Here is a 16,083-nt window from a genome sequence, read left to right on the forward strand (position 1 = left end):
TTAGGCGAGCACTGGGCTGCAGCTAAGCCCCCGAGTGAGAGACAGACTCATCACTCGGTAGGATTTTTATCACTTAAGCGAGCACTGGGCAGCAGCTAAGCCCCCGAGTGAGAGACAGACTCATCACTCGATAGGATTTTTATCACTTAGGCGAGCACTGGGCTGCAGCTAAGCCCCCGAGTGAGACACAGGCTCATCACTCGGTAGGATTTTTATCACTTAGGCGAAGTAGATTTGCGGCTGAGGTAATGTACATAAAAGAAATAAACAACAATCATTCGGAAGAAGTAAATTATGTATTTTGATAGTCGAACTAAAAGGTATCTCTTATTACAACTGATCAGTCTAAATATTTAAGAATAGAAGGGGCGGAGCAGATCCGCATTCCAGGCGCGCGGCTCATCTTTATTGTGTTCGACGTTGAAGAGATGGTATGCTCCGTTGTGGAGCACCTTGGTGATGCCGAAAGGGCCTTCCCAAGCGAGTGCGAGCTTGTGTGGCTTTTGCTGATCCACTCGGAGGACCAAGTCTCCTTCTGGAATGCACGACCCCTTACGTTCTTGGTATGGAATCGACGTAAGTCTTGCTGATAAATGGTCGACCGGATCAAGGCGATCTCTCTTTCCTCCTCCAAGAGGTCGACTGCATCTTGTCGAGCTTGCTCTTCTTCTTCTTCTGAGAAGAGTTCGACTCGGGGAGCGTTGTGGAGCAAATCGCTCGGCAAAACGGCTTCGGCTCCGTAGACTAAAAAGAATGGAGTTCGTCCAGTTGACCGATTGGGGGTTGTCCTCAGCCCCCAAAGCACCGATGGGAGCTCGTCGACCCAAGCCCCTGCGCGTGCTTGAGGTCATGCATTAACCGAGGCTTCATCCCTTTGAGAATCAATCCATTCGCTCGTTCAACCTGTCCATTCAACTGGGGATGGGCGACCGAAGCATAATCGACCCTCGTGCCTTGGGATGCGCAAAAAGCTTTGAACTCTTCAGAATCGAAGTTCGAGCTATTATCCATGATGATGTTGTGTGGGACGCCATATCTGAATATATGTTCTCTGATGAAACTCACAGTTGTGCTTGCTTCAAGGCTCTTGATGGGCTTGGCTTCGATCCATTTGGTGAACTTGTCGACTACTACCAGCACATTAGTAAATCCACTCCTGCCTGTCCTCAGAGGTCCAACCATGTCCAGTCCCCAAACGGCGAAAGGCCAGACGAGTGGAATAGTCTTCAGAGCTGATGCAGGTTTGTGGGATATGTTAGAATAAAACTGACAACCTTCACACTTGTCCACTATTTCCTTTGCCGTCTCGTTAGCGTGCGGCCAGTAAAACCCGGCTCGGTATGCTTTGGCTGCGATGGTCCGAGAGGACGCATGGTGACCACAGGTCCCCGAGTGGATATCGTTGAGGATCATTCGGCCTTCTTCTGGCGTAATGCACTTCTGGTCGGCTCCAGTTACACTTTCTCTGAACAAATGTCCTTTTATCACAGTAAAGGCTTTAGACCGTCGGATGATCTGTCGAGCCTCTTCTTCATCCTCTGGGAGTTCCTTCCTAAGAATGTATGCAATGTATGGTACTGTCCAGTCGGGAGTGATGACCAAAACCTCCATGATTAAGTCGACCACGGCTGGGACTTCGACTTCAGTCGGATCCGTGGCACTCTTGGGCTACGGTGGCTCTTCGGTGAAAGGATCTTCCTGAACCGAAGGTGAATGTATATGTTCCAGAAACACGTTTCGGGGAATAGCTTCTCTCTTTGAACCTATCTTGGCCAACTCATCTATAGCTTGACTTTTCAGTCGGGGTATATGGTGGAGCTCCAAACCTTCAAACCTCTTCTCTAGCTTTCTCACTGCATTGCAATAACCTGTCATGGTTGGGCTCCTGACATCCCATTCCTTCATCACTTGGTTAACCACCAAATCCGAGTCGCCGTAGACCATAAGGCGACGGACGCCGAGTGAAATGGCCATACGCAACCCGCATAGAAGTGCTTCATATTCGGCTTCGTTATTGGAGGAATCAAAATGAATCTGGAGAACATAATTAAGCCTCTCTCCGCGGGGGGATACCAAAACTACTCCAATGCCTGAACCATTCAGCATCTTGGAGCCATCAAAGAACATAGTCCAATGCTCCGAGTAAACTTGAGTCGGCAATTGCTGCTCAATCCACTCGGCAAGGAAATCTGCAATTGCTTGGGACTTGATGGCCTTCTTTGCCTCGAACTTGATATCTAATGGAAGGAGTTCAATCGCCCATTTGGCCACTCGACCAGTTGCGTCTCTGTTATTCAGAATTTCGGATAGTGGCGCATCACTGACGACTGTAATGGAGTGGTCATAGAAGTAATGCGCAACCTTCTTCATGGTCATGTATATTCAATAGACAAGCTTCTGATAATGTGGGTATCGTTGCTTGGATGGAGTCAAAACTTCAGAGAGATAATAAACTGGGCGTTGAACCTTGTAAGCTTTTCCTTCTTCTTCTCGCTCGACCGTGAGTACTGTGCTGACAACTTGTCCAGTGGCTGCAATGTAAAGCAGTAAAGGCTCTATGCTGATTGGTGCAGTGAGCACCGGCTAGGTGGAAAGCAGGGTTTTGAGCTCTGCAAACGCTGCATCAGCTTCATCAGTCCACCTGAACTTATCAGACTTCTTCATCAGTTGGTAAAGAGGCAAGGCCTTTTCACCGAGACGAGAAATGAATCGACTCAGGGCAGCCAGACAACCAGTCAGCTTCTGGACGTCATGCACTCGCACGGGGCGTTTCATTCGGAGGATGGTATCAACTTTTTCTAGATTGGCATCGATCCCTCGTTCGGAAACGAGAAAACCGAGTAACTTTCCTCCTGGGACTCCGAACGTGCATTTTTATGGATTAAGCTTGATATCGTACCTCCTCGGGTTGGCAAAGGTTTCTGCAAGGTCAGTCAATAGGTCGTAACCTTTGCGAGACTTGACCACAATGTCATCCATGTACGCTTCCACATTCCGACTGATTTGAGTGAGCAGGCACTTCTGAATCATTCTCATGAATGTGGCTCCGACATTTTTCAAGCCAAAAGGCATGGTGACATAGCAAAAGCACCTGAATGGGGTGATGAAGGCTGTTTTTATTTCATCGGGACCATACAGTCGGATATGATGGTATCCGGAATACGCATCTAAGAAAGACAAGCGCTCACACCCCATAGTCGAGTCAACAATCTGATCAATGCGAGGGAGAGGAAAGTGATCTTTCGGGCAGGCCCGATTGATATGCTTGAAATCAATGCACATATGAAGTGAATCATCCTTCTTAGGAACCATGACTACATTGGCTAACCACTCGGAGTGGTAGATTTCATGGATGAACTCTGCTACCAACAGTCGAGCCACTTCTTCGCCAATTGCTTTCCTCTTCTGCACGGTGGACCGCCGAAGGTGCTCTTTGACGGGTTTTACTTTGGGGTCGACACGCAAACGGTGCTCGGCCAGTCCCCTGGGCACACCTGGCATGTCAGAAGGTTTCCATGCAAAGATGTCCCAGTTCTCACGGAGGAACTAAACGAGCGCTTCTTCCTATTTGCTGTCGAGCGTCGTTGATATATGAGTCGGTGCAGCATTGTGATCCGTCGGGTGAATATGAATCGGCTTTGTTTCACCAGTTGACTAAAATGCAGAGTCTGTAGCAGGCTTCTTGGCTCGGAGCAAATCACTCGGATCTGCATTCTTCTGATATTCTTGGAATTCAACTGCTGCCATCTGTTCGTCGGCGATCTTGGAACCTTTCTGGAAACATTCCTCAGCCTTCTGCCGATTGCCTGTAACTATGATCACACATTTGGGGCCAGGCATCTTCAGTTTGAGATACACATAACATGGTCGAGCCATAAAATGTGCATAGGCTGGCCTACCCAAAATGGCATGATATGCACTCTGGAAATCCACGACTTCAAATGTCAACTTCTCCTTACGGTAATTCTTTGAATCACCGAAAACCACGTCAAGGGCGATCTGGCCGAGTGATTCTGCTTTCTTTCCAGGAATAACACCATGGAAACTCATATTGCTCTCGCTAAGCTTGGACATCGGAATGCCCATCCCCTTCAAGGTCTAAGCATAGAGGATGTTCAGACCAGTGCCTCCGTCCATCAGTACTTTGGTCAGTCGAGTGCCTCCAACCACGGGGTCGACCACCAGAGCTTGCCTCCCAGGGGTGTCCACACGAGCAGGGTGGTCAGACTGGTCGAACGTAATGGCTGTCTGAGACCATCTCAGGTAGGTGGTCGTCGCCGCAGGAGCGACCATGTTCACCTCCCTGTTGATGACCTTCAATCGACTCTTGCTTTCAACGTAAGCAAATATCATCAGAGTGGAATTGACTTTGGGATAACCATCGTCTTCCTCTTCATCTTCACCTTGGTCCGACTCCTTCTCCTTCTCATTGGGTTGTTTCTCTCTGAACTGTTGGATTAGGAGTCGACACTGCCGGGTGGTATGCTTCGGGTAAATCAGATTACCTTCCTCATCTTTCTTCGTGTGGATGTGGCACGGCAAATCCAGCACATCATTCCCTTCTTTATCCTTCACCTTCTTAGGGGGCCAGGGCCCCTTAGGTTTTCCCTTAAACTTTCCTTGATTCACTGCCGCAATCTCTCCAGGTGCTACTGGCTCGGCCTTACGCTTCTGTTTCTGACTGGAATTACCCCCGCTGGCCTCTTGGCCGACTGGTTTTCTTTTCCCGCTACGGAGTCGATCCTCTTCTTCCCCATTAGCGTACCGGGTGGCTATCTCCATCATTCGAGCTAGAGTCATATCCCCAGTTCGACCGAATTTCAAGACCAACTCCCTGTATTTGACGCCTTCCTTGAAGGCACACACAGCTTGATGCTCTGAAACATTCTCGATGATATGATGCAATGTGGACCATCTCTGGATGAACTCCCTCAAAGTCTCATTCGGCTTCTGCACACAGTGCTGCAACTCAGGCAATCCTCCAGGTCGCTTACACATGCCCTCGAAAGTTCTCACGAACACTCGGGATAGCTCTTCCCAACTGTGAATACTGCCCGGAGCCAACTGAGTCAGCCATGCTCAGGCCGACCCTTCCAACATGAGTGGAGATGTTTCATCGCTATCTCGTCGTTACCGCCCCCAATCTGCACATCCACTTGGTAATCTTTAAGCCAAGTTTCAGGCTTGGATTCACCGATGAACTTACTGACCCCGGATGCCAGCCTAAAGTTGGGAGGTATCACTGCTACCCTGATGGCTCTGCTAAAACACTCGGGACCAGAAACATGCACTCGGCTGCCACTTGGACGATCTCTGCCAGGGTCTTCTCTATGCGCTCTGTTCCGGTCGACCAGGCCTTGAATGAGGATAGACCTCGCGTCGAAGCCCGGTTCCCTTGGGTCGACTGAATTCCTGCGCTCACCACTGTGACGGCGCCTATCATCGTTCTGCCGAGGCACATATGACGCACTCGTCGGAGGAGGCGTTAGTCCTTGACGAGTCGTCGACGACGAAAACGAGCGCACCGAGACGGATTTCGTGGCCCTCAATCATCTCGCCGCCGGAAACCATGATATGATCGAAAAAACTTGCAACTTCACCAATAAGTTGCTAAGACACCTGCCCCATGGTGGGCGCCAACTGTCGTGGTTCTAAGTTTGGCAGTAGAAAGGGGGGTAAGTATGGAGAGGCAAGATCTTAGCTATGGCGAAGATGTACACGCGAGGTTTACGAGTTCAGGCCCTTCTTTGAGGAAGTAATAGCCCTACGTCTCGGTGCCCGGAGGCGGTTGATTGGATTATGTGTGTGATGTTTACAGAGGGTGCGAACCCTTGTGCCAGAGGAGCGGGGCGGCTTATATAGAGTGCGCCAGGACCCCAGCCCGTCTCCATTACAAGGGAACTAATGTACATAAAGTAAGGGGCGTTACTGGTAACGCCAGCATTAAGTACTCTTAATGCTCATGAAGACTAAGGAGTAAATATCTGGCCGTTGCATACTCTTCCGACTCCTCGTCTTTGATATGGTCGAGTGGCCTTCCTTGTGGTCGAGTGACGGTAGGTAGCGACCGTCGAGTGGTGTGACCGTCGAGTGGATAGCACTCAACGCATAATACTGGCGCTCTTCTGTTGACTCTTGGACTTTCTGTCTTCCAGGGTAGTGACCTTGGGTAGGACGTATAGGTCGAGCCTATGACCCTACCCCGAGTCTATCCTCATCAGCCATAGCGTTGCTCTTCATTGTGTTGTTGGTGATGGTGATGATGACGCCCTTGACGTGGAGGATAATCATCCTCATGTTGCTCTTGGCGTGGAGGAAGTCCATGATCAACTTGCTCTTGTTGAACTTGTGGTTGTGGAGGAGCTTGTCGAGCTTGTGGAGGAGCTTGAGGAACTTGGCGTTGCACGCCCGTTTGGTAGTTCTGCTCTTGGATTTCTTCTCAAAGTGCTTCCTCTTGATTGCGCCGATCTCGGTTGTGGTTGGCGATAGCTCGACTTGATTCTTGAAGGGCACATTGCGCCTCAAGAGCTTGTGCTTCACGTTGTTGTTATTGAAGACGTTGAGCCTCGGCGTCTTGCTCCTCTTGATGTAGACGCACTCGTTCTTCCTCTTGGCGCCGTTGACGTTGTCGTTCTTGAGCTTGTGCAAAAGCAACTTGGTGTGGTTGAGAACGAAGTACTTGCTCATCGAATTGCTCTTGTGAATGATTGTCGTGTAGAGGATTGCGAGATGCATGACGGTCTTGACACGCGGCTCATGAAGAGTGTTTGATGTCGGTGTACTTGAGCCGGAGAAGGTGTCGTCGGAGTGTTGACTTGAGCGGCTTCGTCTTGAGTATGAAGAAGTTGAAGGAGGACGGTTCACCAACAAGGCGTGGATCTCGTCCATCCTTGCATCGTTCTCTTGCTTGTGAGCGTCGAGCTTGTTGTCGAAGTAGTCCTTCGTACGTTGCTCGGAGAGTCGCAAGTCGGTGGCGAGGTTGTCGATGCGGTCGGTCATAGCTTGTTGCTCTTGATGCAACGCTCGTTGTGCACCAAAGAGGTGGCTCTTGGTGACGAATGATGCATGTCGTTGTCTTGCTCGATGAAGAGTGGGTTGGTAGAGGTACTTGGCCTATCCATCATTCCAAGCAAAAATGTGAGTTGGAGAAGGAGAAGAAGTCATACCAAATGTACCTTGACCGATGTTGACGATGAATCAAGTTCACTCAAATGCGGACAATGAAATAGCACTATTGGTATCAATTCTTGTCGGTTCTCACACCTACACAAGTAAAAGCTTATGGTGGAGCTTGGTTAGGATGGTGGCACAAAATTTGATGCAATTGTAAGTGAGCTTAAATAATGTTGGAAAAGATTCACAAATTTGCAAATGCAACAAGTAGACCAAGCAAGTAGTGGTACACGGAAACACACACGCAAATAGATAAGTGGGATTGTGCAAACCAAAAATGAGCCAAAATGTGGAATCCACGAAAATGGTCTTGTTGCACAATACACGAGAGACGATAGCATGATTGCACAATAGGCGGATACAGAACTTGTGCACAACCTACTAGGCAAAAATGCAACGACCTCTATCCCAAGTATGCTATATGTATGGTATTTCGGTGATATGATCCAAGATGATCGGATATGACAATCTTAATGTAGTATGATGCTATGGTTCTTGCTTATAAGCTCTTTGCTCATCTTTCCTCTTTGCTTAAAAGCTTGGGTGGCTCTTTCACTTTTGAGCTCTTTTCTCATGCAAAACTTCGTGAACCAAGATAGCAATTGTGTATGCGAAGACAACTTTGTGACAAAAATGATGCCAAGATATGCACCACTATGGTATGGTATGGATGCTATGGAGTATGATCACTAATGTGCACAAGCCACGTTGCCGGCAATACTCAATGGCTAGTCTCGATGGGTAAGCTACGCAAATGTAAGGCCATGTGGTTATCAATGCAATTGCAAGGTATGCCAAAGATGTCGTCGAGGTTACCGTCCTTGGCGATGATGAGTAGTCGATGGAGATTAGCGGTGGTGATGTTGACGTCGAACCGTACCTATATAGCCGAAACACAATAGGACACGGGAACCAGAACCCCAAATCTCAAAGACCAAAACGTGTCAAAATTGTCATAGGAGGTAGCGGTGAGCGGTGGTGGTGCTTGTGGAAAGCGGTGGTGGTATGCGGAAGTATGCGTGGGCACCGAGGCAAAATTTGGCTAAACTATGCAGAAAGGGGCGCGGGGGATGGAGTTGCTGCTGCTAGGGGTCGGATGTCCGGGCCAGCGTCCGGATGTCCGAGGACTCGGGCGAATGTCTGGGCTCCTAGATCGTGGACGAACTCGGTGAACTCCACGGGAAAAGGGCAACTCCGAGGCAAAATTCGGACGAATTTGTGGATGAAAATCACGGAGAAGGTGGGGAAAAGCTAGATCCACTCGATACAAAGCAGATCAGTGGATCAAATCCAGCAAAACTTCATCACACCAACAAATCACAAAAAAATTGGTGCTATTTCTGGTGGGGATTTTTGGATTTAGGACGAAAACAACAAAATCAAGCTAGAAAACATGGGGCAGGGGCTCCAAAAACGTTATCAACGTGGCTCATGATACCAAGATGATGTAGGGCGGAACCCTATGGGGCCGATCTTTCACGTTTGGAGAGGATCCCTACGAAGAACACGAAGAACGCACGAAAGAAGACGAGGGAAATCACGGGGGAAAACAAGAGAAACACTCAACTGGCACCAATATGATCACACAAGTGCTAGATCATCGAGGCACAAAGTAACACGAGATCCAATGTCAACAAGGGACGATACAAGAGTAACCGTTCTTCTCCGTGAGGAGGTCTTGATTGTCTTCTTCGGATGGAGGTCTTGAATCCGGATGGATCTTCTCCGAAGAGGTGCGGTCCCTCACGAGGAGTAGATCTGGTACGGATGAGAAATGCTCTATCTCAAATGAGCTGAACCAATGCTAACCCTAAAATGAGGATGGAGGAGGAGTATATATAGTCTAGGGGGCGAAGGGGTACACGGGCCACAACCCTTACACTGTTTGCAGACAGGGAAGGCCGGATGTCCGGGCGTCGGGCCGGATGTCCGGGCGCTCGCGAGGGGCCGGATGTCCGGGCTGAAGGGCCGGATGTCCGGGCTGGTGGAGATGGCCTTGCTGCTCTCTGGATGGATGGGGACGGATGTCCGAGCGGAGGGGCCGGATGTCCGGGGCTTCAGGAGGCACCGGATGTCCGGTGTGACGGCCGGATGTCCAGGCTGTTAGGGCAGCCTTCTGTGCTCCCTGGACGCCTTGTCCGGATGTCCGGGCTGGCTGCCGGATTTCCGGGGCGGAGGGCCGGATGTCCCGGCTGGACGCCGGATGTCCGGGCCGTGTAGCTTCTGCTGTAGACGCCTGGTTGTGGTGTAGATCTCCAGGGGCCGGATGTCCGGGGCCATGGCTGGATGTCCGGTGCCTGGAAGCTGTTCTCGCCTTCTTCCGTTGGTTCTCTTCTTCCATGGACTTGGTGGCTTGATCATCTTCATGTGCATCCTCGGAAGGGTCCTCTTTGTACCTAATCATGCACAACATTCCAGACTTAGGTAGTAGCCACGTCTCGAGAGGATCATATGAGATATCACTAAGGAGAGAAGTCACATCGGTCTCGAGAGCTCTAGCTCTTGCTCTTGTCATGGGTCCTCTTGGTGCTTGATGAGACGATGGTAGATCCATGGGGATGACCGAAGGATGCACCGCATCACATGGGAAGGCTAGCAAAAGAGGACATGGTCAACAAGTTGCAAATCCGGTCAAATGACGAACACACAGATCATATCCGGCCAAATGACGAACACACAGAGCATATTCAGCCAAATGACCATCGAGTAGAACAACTTACTTGCTCGGAGATTATTGCACCACTTGGCCACCATTTTATGAGTGAATTGAGATGGACACATTACTTGCTCACAGACTCTCAGATAATGTAGCATCAATGGGTGAGCGACTTTATGGAACGATCTTGGATCACTTTCGTGAACTAGGGATGGAAGTTCTTGTGCTCATGGAACGAAGTATGAACATTGTACCAAAAGATTGAGCCTCTTTGCTCTGTGCCTTGAAACAGATCGATGCTAGTGGCCAACCAAGCATCATACAACAATTTGTCCTCCCTCCAATTGGAACTTTCTCCCCTTCCACTCTTCTTTGGGTCACCACCGGCCGACCAATCCTCTATATCAAGGCCCGTCTTCTCGGCATATGAGTGTGGTTGCTGGGTGTATGTGCCCAACTACTCGTTGTACGTTCCCGGCGGCTCGTTTTATATCTCCTTTTAGGAGTCTCCAATTGTTCGTTCTCAAAGCCACATCCGTCGTGGATGATGTTCAACATCCCCCCTTCATTTGTCAGCGTCCTGCTCGGTTGAGATATGTCGGCAAACAAAGAGCATACACCCAATTGACATGCCGGACGTCCGCAACCGGACAAGCTGCGACAATGGTGACTCAGCGAAGTGAACAGGTGCGTTCAGGTCGACAGCCCATGGCATGCATGTGCCGGGAGTGCCCGGGGATGGGTGCCGATGACTAACTTGCGTCACCGCATAGTAGTATGGCAGCTACAAATCTGCATCAGCCAGAGCGGCAACTGCATCGGCGGCGGCAGCGCCCTGTCCCCACCCGGCCAATCACCCCCACCCCGGCCCGCCTTCCTTCTAATAAGAGATGAAGGGTGGACGGCCACCAAAGCCACTTTCTCCTTGCTCGTTTAGTCGATGTGGTGAACGTTGCGGGTTGTCGAGTTGATCTTCCGGGCGACCACCATAGTTTGATCCTCCTTCTCCGGCTCCGGCAATGGTACGAACGGATTCATGCGGCGACAGACGGCAAAAAGGGCGGAAACATGGGTGGACGGTGACACCAATTTGCTGGAAAGGGTGAGAACGTGCATGCTTTGTCACGAAAACAGTGCGGATGCAGCCAAATTCATGGGCTCTAGATGAGGTTTTGGGAAGGTGGGTTGTCGGAGTCCTACATGGCGAAGATCCATACTCACGCAAACCTCTCCTAACTTTGCATCCGGTTTGCGAAAATTCGTACATATGGACGCGTTCAAGACGTGTACGGCACACGGTTGGATGGCAAAAAACATGCAAGTGTTTTGCCGCACGGCATTGGAGATGCCTAAGTTATGTGTTGTAGTAATAGCTACTAGCCCATGAAGGTGCATCGGTTGATAACTAGTTTTGGAAAGATATCCTAATCATTGGCTCATTGCAATTATCCATACTCCTCCTATCAAAGTCATAAAGTGATTTACTGACTAGATTGCTTGCCACCTCACATGTCTTCAGCCTCTCAAACCGCATCTACTAGTAATATTCTCCTGTCCCCATCAAGTTATCAACCTCCAATGCGTCAGCAGCAGCTGGCGTGCTGCTTTCAGCTCCCATCCAAACAGGGACAAATATTGCCACGGAGGCTCAAAAGAATACAGTTCAGACTTCAGAGGAGGAACAGATAAAAAAAGCTACGGTAAATGTTGCAGCAATGCCAGCCCCAGCCTACCTATCTCCTCCCTTCCTCCCCTTCCTCCGCCTCCAGCACCCCGCCACCGCCACCGCCACCGCCAGCACCAGCACGAGCACGCCCCTCCTCTCCGGTGGCTGCAACCGTCGCAGCCGCCCACGGCACATGTCAGGTACCGTAAACTCCCGTGGCATCTCCTGTCAGGAGCGAGGATATGCTCCTCCGGATACCTACGACTACGAGGCCACAACATATGCTCTGCACAAAGTCTTCGTCCCATAATACTATTAACGTAATGGCGTGCGGCTACACCCTACCAGGTCCCGTGCTTCTTAAAGCCAAGGTCGGCGACGGTGACGGCGACGGAGGGGACGACCTCCTCCTGGCATCGCGGCGACACGCGTAAGAGGCGGACCGCCTTTCTGCTCCGCACGCTACTGTTCATGTGCGCGGCATTCCGCGTGGCCGTTGCGCTCACCCGCGTTTTATACCACGCCGCGGCCGGCAGCGTCCTCGGTGTGGCCAGGGTCCTCTTCGCGGCGGCCAACGAGCGGTGCCTTCGTTGCGTGAACCAGGCAGCGCTCGGGCGCAGCGTCACGGGCACCTTCTGCGGGGACTTGTTGGTGGAAGCCATGGCGCACTCGTGGAGGGTGCTCATGCAGGGGCTCACGTCCCTCATGTTCCTCTGCGCGCGCGCCGACGAGTACGTCCGCCGGCCGCCGAGCCCGCTTGTGCTGACGTCGCACGACAAGCCGGCGGCTCATCCTCAGCAGGTAAGGCTGGATTTTTTTTTGGCTCTGAACAACTCTCAAGTGTGTGCAAGAATTTGACATTTCTTGCAAACTTATTTTTTAGCTGCTTGTTCTTCATTTTGTCACACAGAGATGTGATGTGCGCATCTGATTTATAAGAATTTTCCAGACGATAATTCTCCACAAAAATTTGGTGGCAGAAGCGTCCTCAATTGGTCAACTTTGTTTTATTCCTCATGCTTTGCTTTTTGGCTTGTATAGACAGATAATACTCGATGTGTTTAGCAGATACCCAGACAATGGCATTTTTTTTTGGATAAAGATAATAAAAATGGCATTGCTTGTAGCAACTCAATGTGAGGTTAATTTCAGCTACCCCTTAGTACTGTTTGCAACATTTACAAAGTTTCTTGACGCTGCTTGATTCTTGATGCCTGTACAAGATGCTACCATGATCATGTGTAGATTTGTACAGAGGGGTTTAACTCCTCTACCGACCAGTCAGTTGTGCCTACTACAAAGATGATGTAACTGACATACTCGGGACGAAAAGTAGTTGCCTTCTCTGCACGGCTAAAAGAAATGTGAATTTTCTGAAAACTTGCATTTCATCAAAAGTAGTTTCCATGCTTAGGCAAATTTGAAGGCCAAATTCAAAATCATTTGGGAGCAGCTGCTAGCACTGAGCAACCTAGAGTTTTCTAAAACTTTGCAAACATGTGGAAAATTTCAACAAAATTTCAAATATTTCGGTGGGGTCCGAAATATTTTTAACCCCGAAATTTTGAGACAGATACAAACAGATTACAAAATAAATTTAAATTATGTTACAATTCATTAAAATTAAGTGGAATTTGAAATCTCAAGATCCGAAATAATTTCTGAAATTTCGCATATTTCAGTGAGATCCGAAATTATTTAGTTTCCGAAATTAAAAACCTGTGTATTTTTTTGGAATTTTATAAATCTTCAAAAAAAATTGAATTTTTTAAAAATGTGTTCACAGAGGATTTGCAAGTATTCTCTGTAGAGTAATCGGTGTATGGGCCCTGTCCCTGTATAGTAAACTTGTGGATGGGTTTATTCGCCCCTTCTTATATCAAAATATTTGTCACATTCTTTTTTTGCTAGTGTTTATACAATTCTTTGTTTTAAGGAGCGTTTAAACAGATTTTTTTAACGGATGTTTCTACAGTTCTTTTGTGTAACAGTGTTTACTTTTGTGGGTATTTTCACTAATTTTACAATTTAACATGGTACCCGTTAGGTGCATATTTCAACTGTGGGAAGCAACAGCATGAGGAAATCATGGGTCACTGACGACCGGAACGCGCCGTCGGTGGTGGAGTACGGCAAATCTCGCGGCAACTACACGGTGTCCACGACCGGCAATCACGCGACCTACCGCTACTTCTTCTACAAGTCTGGCGCGATCCACCACGTCACGATCGGCCCGCTGGCGCCCAGCACGACCTACCACTACCGGTGCGGCAAGGCCGGCGACGAGTTCACCCTCAGGACCCCTCCGGCGTCCCTGCCGATCGAGCTCGTCGTCATCGGCGACCTCGGCCAGACCGGTTGGACCGCGTCGACGCTGTCGCACATCGGCGGCGCGGACTACGACATGCTGCTGCTCCCGGGCGACCTGTCGTACGCAGACACGCAGCAGCCGCTGTGGGACTCGTTCGGGCGTCTGGTGCAGCCGCTGGCGAGCGCGCGGCCGTGGATGGTGACGGAGGGCAACCACGAGGTGGAGGCGCTCCCCGTCGTGGGCTTCGCGCCCTTCGTCGCATACAACGCGCGGTGGCGCATGCCACACGAGGAGAGCGGCTCCGCCTCCAACCTCAACTACTCCTTGGACGTGGCCAGCGGCGCGGCGCACGTCGTGATGCTGGGCTCCTACACGGAGTTCGAGCAAGGGTCGGAGCAGTACGCGTGGCTGGAGTGGGACCTCGCCGGCGTGGACCGGCGGAAGACGCCGTGGCTGCTGGTCCTCCTGCACGCGCCGTGGTACAACACCAACCAGGCGCACCAGGGGGAGGGCGAGGCGATGCGCGCCGCCATGGAGAGGCTCCTCTACGATGCCCGCGTCGACGTCGTCTTCTCCGGGCACGTCCACGCCTACGAGCGATTCGTAAGCCCTACTACTATATTTTTGCTCCATGGATGAACTGCAAAGCAGACTAACTTTTTGGCTGGCGGATGAACTAGACGAGGATCTACGACAACGAGGCCGACAGCCGGGGCCCGATGTACATCACCATTGGCGACGGCGGCAACAGGGAAGGGCTTGCTCTCAAGTAGGCGATCGATCTCACTGTTTCTGATTTCCTTGGTCTTTTCTAGATTTTGAAATCGTCTCGGGATTCTTGTAATTTTGTTGAAGGTTCCTCAAGGATCACAATTCAGCGCACCTGTCGGTGTTCCGGGAGGCGAGCTTTGGGCACGGTCGGCTGAGAATCGTCAACGAGACGAGCGCCGTTTGGACATGGCACCGCAACGACGACGAGTACGCTACCGTCCGCGACGAGGTCTGGCTGGAGAGCTTGGCTACTCCAAAGCTGTCCATGGTGTTGGAGTTGTGTCAAATATAGTGTACGCGGTAGGTTACAGTTGGACTATGAGTTATATTGTGTTTACATAGGATGTGGAGTCGTGTCCTAGTAGAACACTTGTATCCTAGGCCTCTCATATATATCGGGGGTAGACACACAATGTAACGTATGCCAACATAATAGCACCGAAACGCAGGGGAAGCCGGCGGCATGTGCCAGTGTCCAGAGCGACCGGGTGCAGTATTGTAGCGGTGTTATGGGAAGGAGCGCCCATAGTCAGGCCCCGGGGATGTAGCCATATCGGTGAACCTCGTTAACAAATCTCGATGTCGTGCTCATGTGATTGCTTGGTCCTCGGATGATCAACGATATGTCTCGGATTTATTTTAACAAGTGGTATCATGAGCTAGGTTGTTTGAGGCCGGTGGAGTTGATCTGGAGGAGGTTTTGAAGAGATCGTGAGTGCGGAAGCTGGTCGATGGCTTTGCCGGCGGGATTTTATCTCGGCGATCGCGTGGGACACGACCGGAGAGAGCAACAAGACGATCTGGTCCAAAACAAGAAGCAATCGGAAGATGATGGAGTTCTCGGCGAGATCGGAAAGCAGCGGTTGCAACAGGCGTCGGATCAGCGGACGGTCCGCCTGCGCGTTGCGGCTGTAAGGGACGTGCGGTGATCAGTCAGAGGTCGACCGGGCGAGCGTAGGCGCGCGCGTGACAGCGTGTGCGTATCGATCGCTAGGTGCGGCTGCGGTCCGGAGGCACGCGTGGCAGGCCAAGCAGCTGAAGCCGAAGTGCACACGCGGTGGCTGGCCCAGCGGGGCTAGCTGGTGGTGTATGCACGTGTTGTGCTTGTGGATCAGGCGCGGCTCCCAGGAGCGTACAGGCCATGCAACGATACTCGGCCGGGAGCTAGCACACAAAGAAGAATACAGAGATTTGTTTGTTGAAAAAAGAATTGCCAGTGCCACGTGTGTGTACAGGGGCAGTTTGATTGGACCCGATTTGGTTCTTGTTTCTGCTTCAAGGTGCACGGAGAAGCTGTAAAAACAAATAGAAACAAGGGAAATTGTGCAGGTTGCATGGAAGTTTTTTGGAGTCGATTTGTTGTGAAGGCTTGGAACACGTGGACAGGTTATGGAGGCGCGCGGACAAACGCGTCATGAGGATCATGTTTAACAGGGCGTCGAGTAATGCATGGTATGTGCTGGTTGACACGATGCAGGGTGAAACATGGTTGTAGTCGGATATGTT

The 16,083-nt window shown here is 50.6% G+C and overlaps 1 protein-coding gene across 1 annotated transcript; it reads left to right on the plus strand.

Moving 5' to 3' along the window:
- Positions 1-11,492: 11,492 nt before the first annotated feature.
- Positions 11,493-15,168, plus strand: LOC119308242 (purple acid phosphatase 22-like). The gene is made up of 5 exons (XM_037584363.1): positions 11,493-11,695; positions 11,844-12,296; positions 13,543-14,409; positions 14,487-14,575; positions 14,662-15,168. Exons 1-5 carry the CDS (start codon positions 11,534-11,536, stop codon positions 14,867-14,869), a joined length of 1,779 nt encoding a protein of 592 aa, XP_037440260.1. The 5' UTR covers positions 11,493-11,533; the 3' UTR covers positions 14,870-15,168.
- Positions 15,169-16,083: the final 915 nt, after the last annotated feature.

The sequence above is a fragment of the Triticum dicoccoides genome, chromosome 5B, assembly GCF_002162155.2.
Source record: "Triticum dicoccoides isolate Atlit2015 ecotype Zavitan chromosome 5B, WEW_v2.0, whole genome shotgun sequence".
Lineage (NCBI taxonomy): Eukaryota > Viridiplantae > Streptophyta > Magnoliopsida > Poales > Poaceae > Triticum > Triticum dicoccoides.

Coding starts and splice junctions, on each gene's coding strand:
- LOC119308242 (XM_037584363.1), top strand. CDS start 11,534: ATGTTGCAGCAATGCCAGCCCCAGCCTACCTATCTCCTCCCTTCCTCC. Junction 11,696..11,843: donor CCGCCCACGGCACATGTCAG/GTACCGTAAACT, acceptor ACACCCTACCAG/GTCCCGTGCTTCTTAAAGCC. Junction 14,576..14,661: donor AGGGAAGGGCTTGCTCTCAA/GTAGGCGATCGA, acceptor ATTTTGTTGAAG/GTTCCTCAAGGATCACAATT.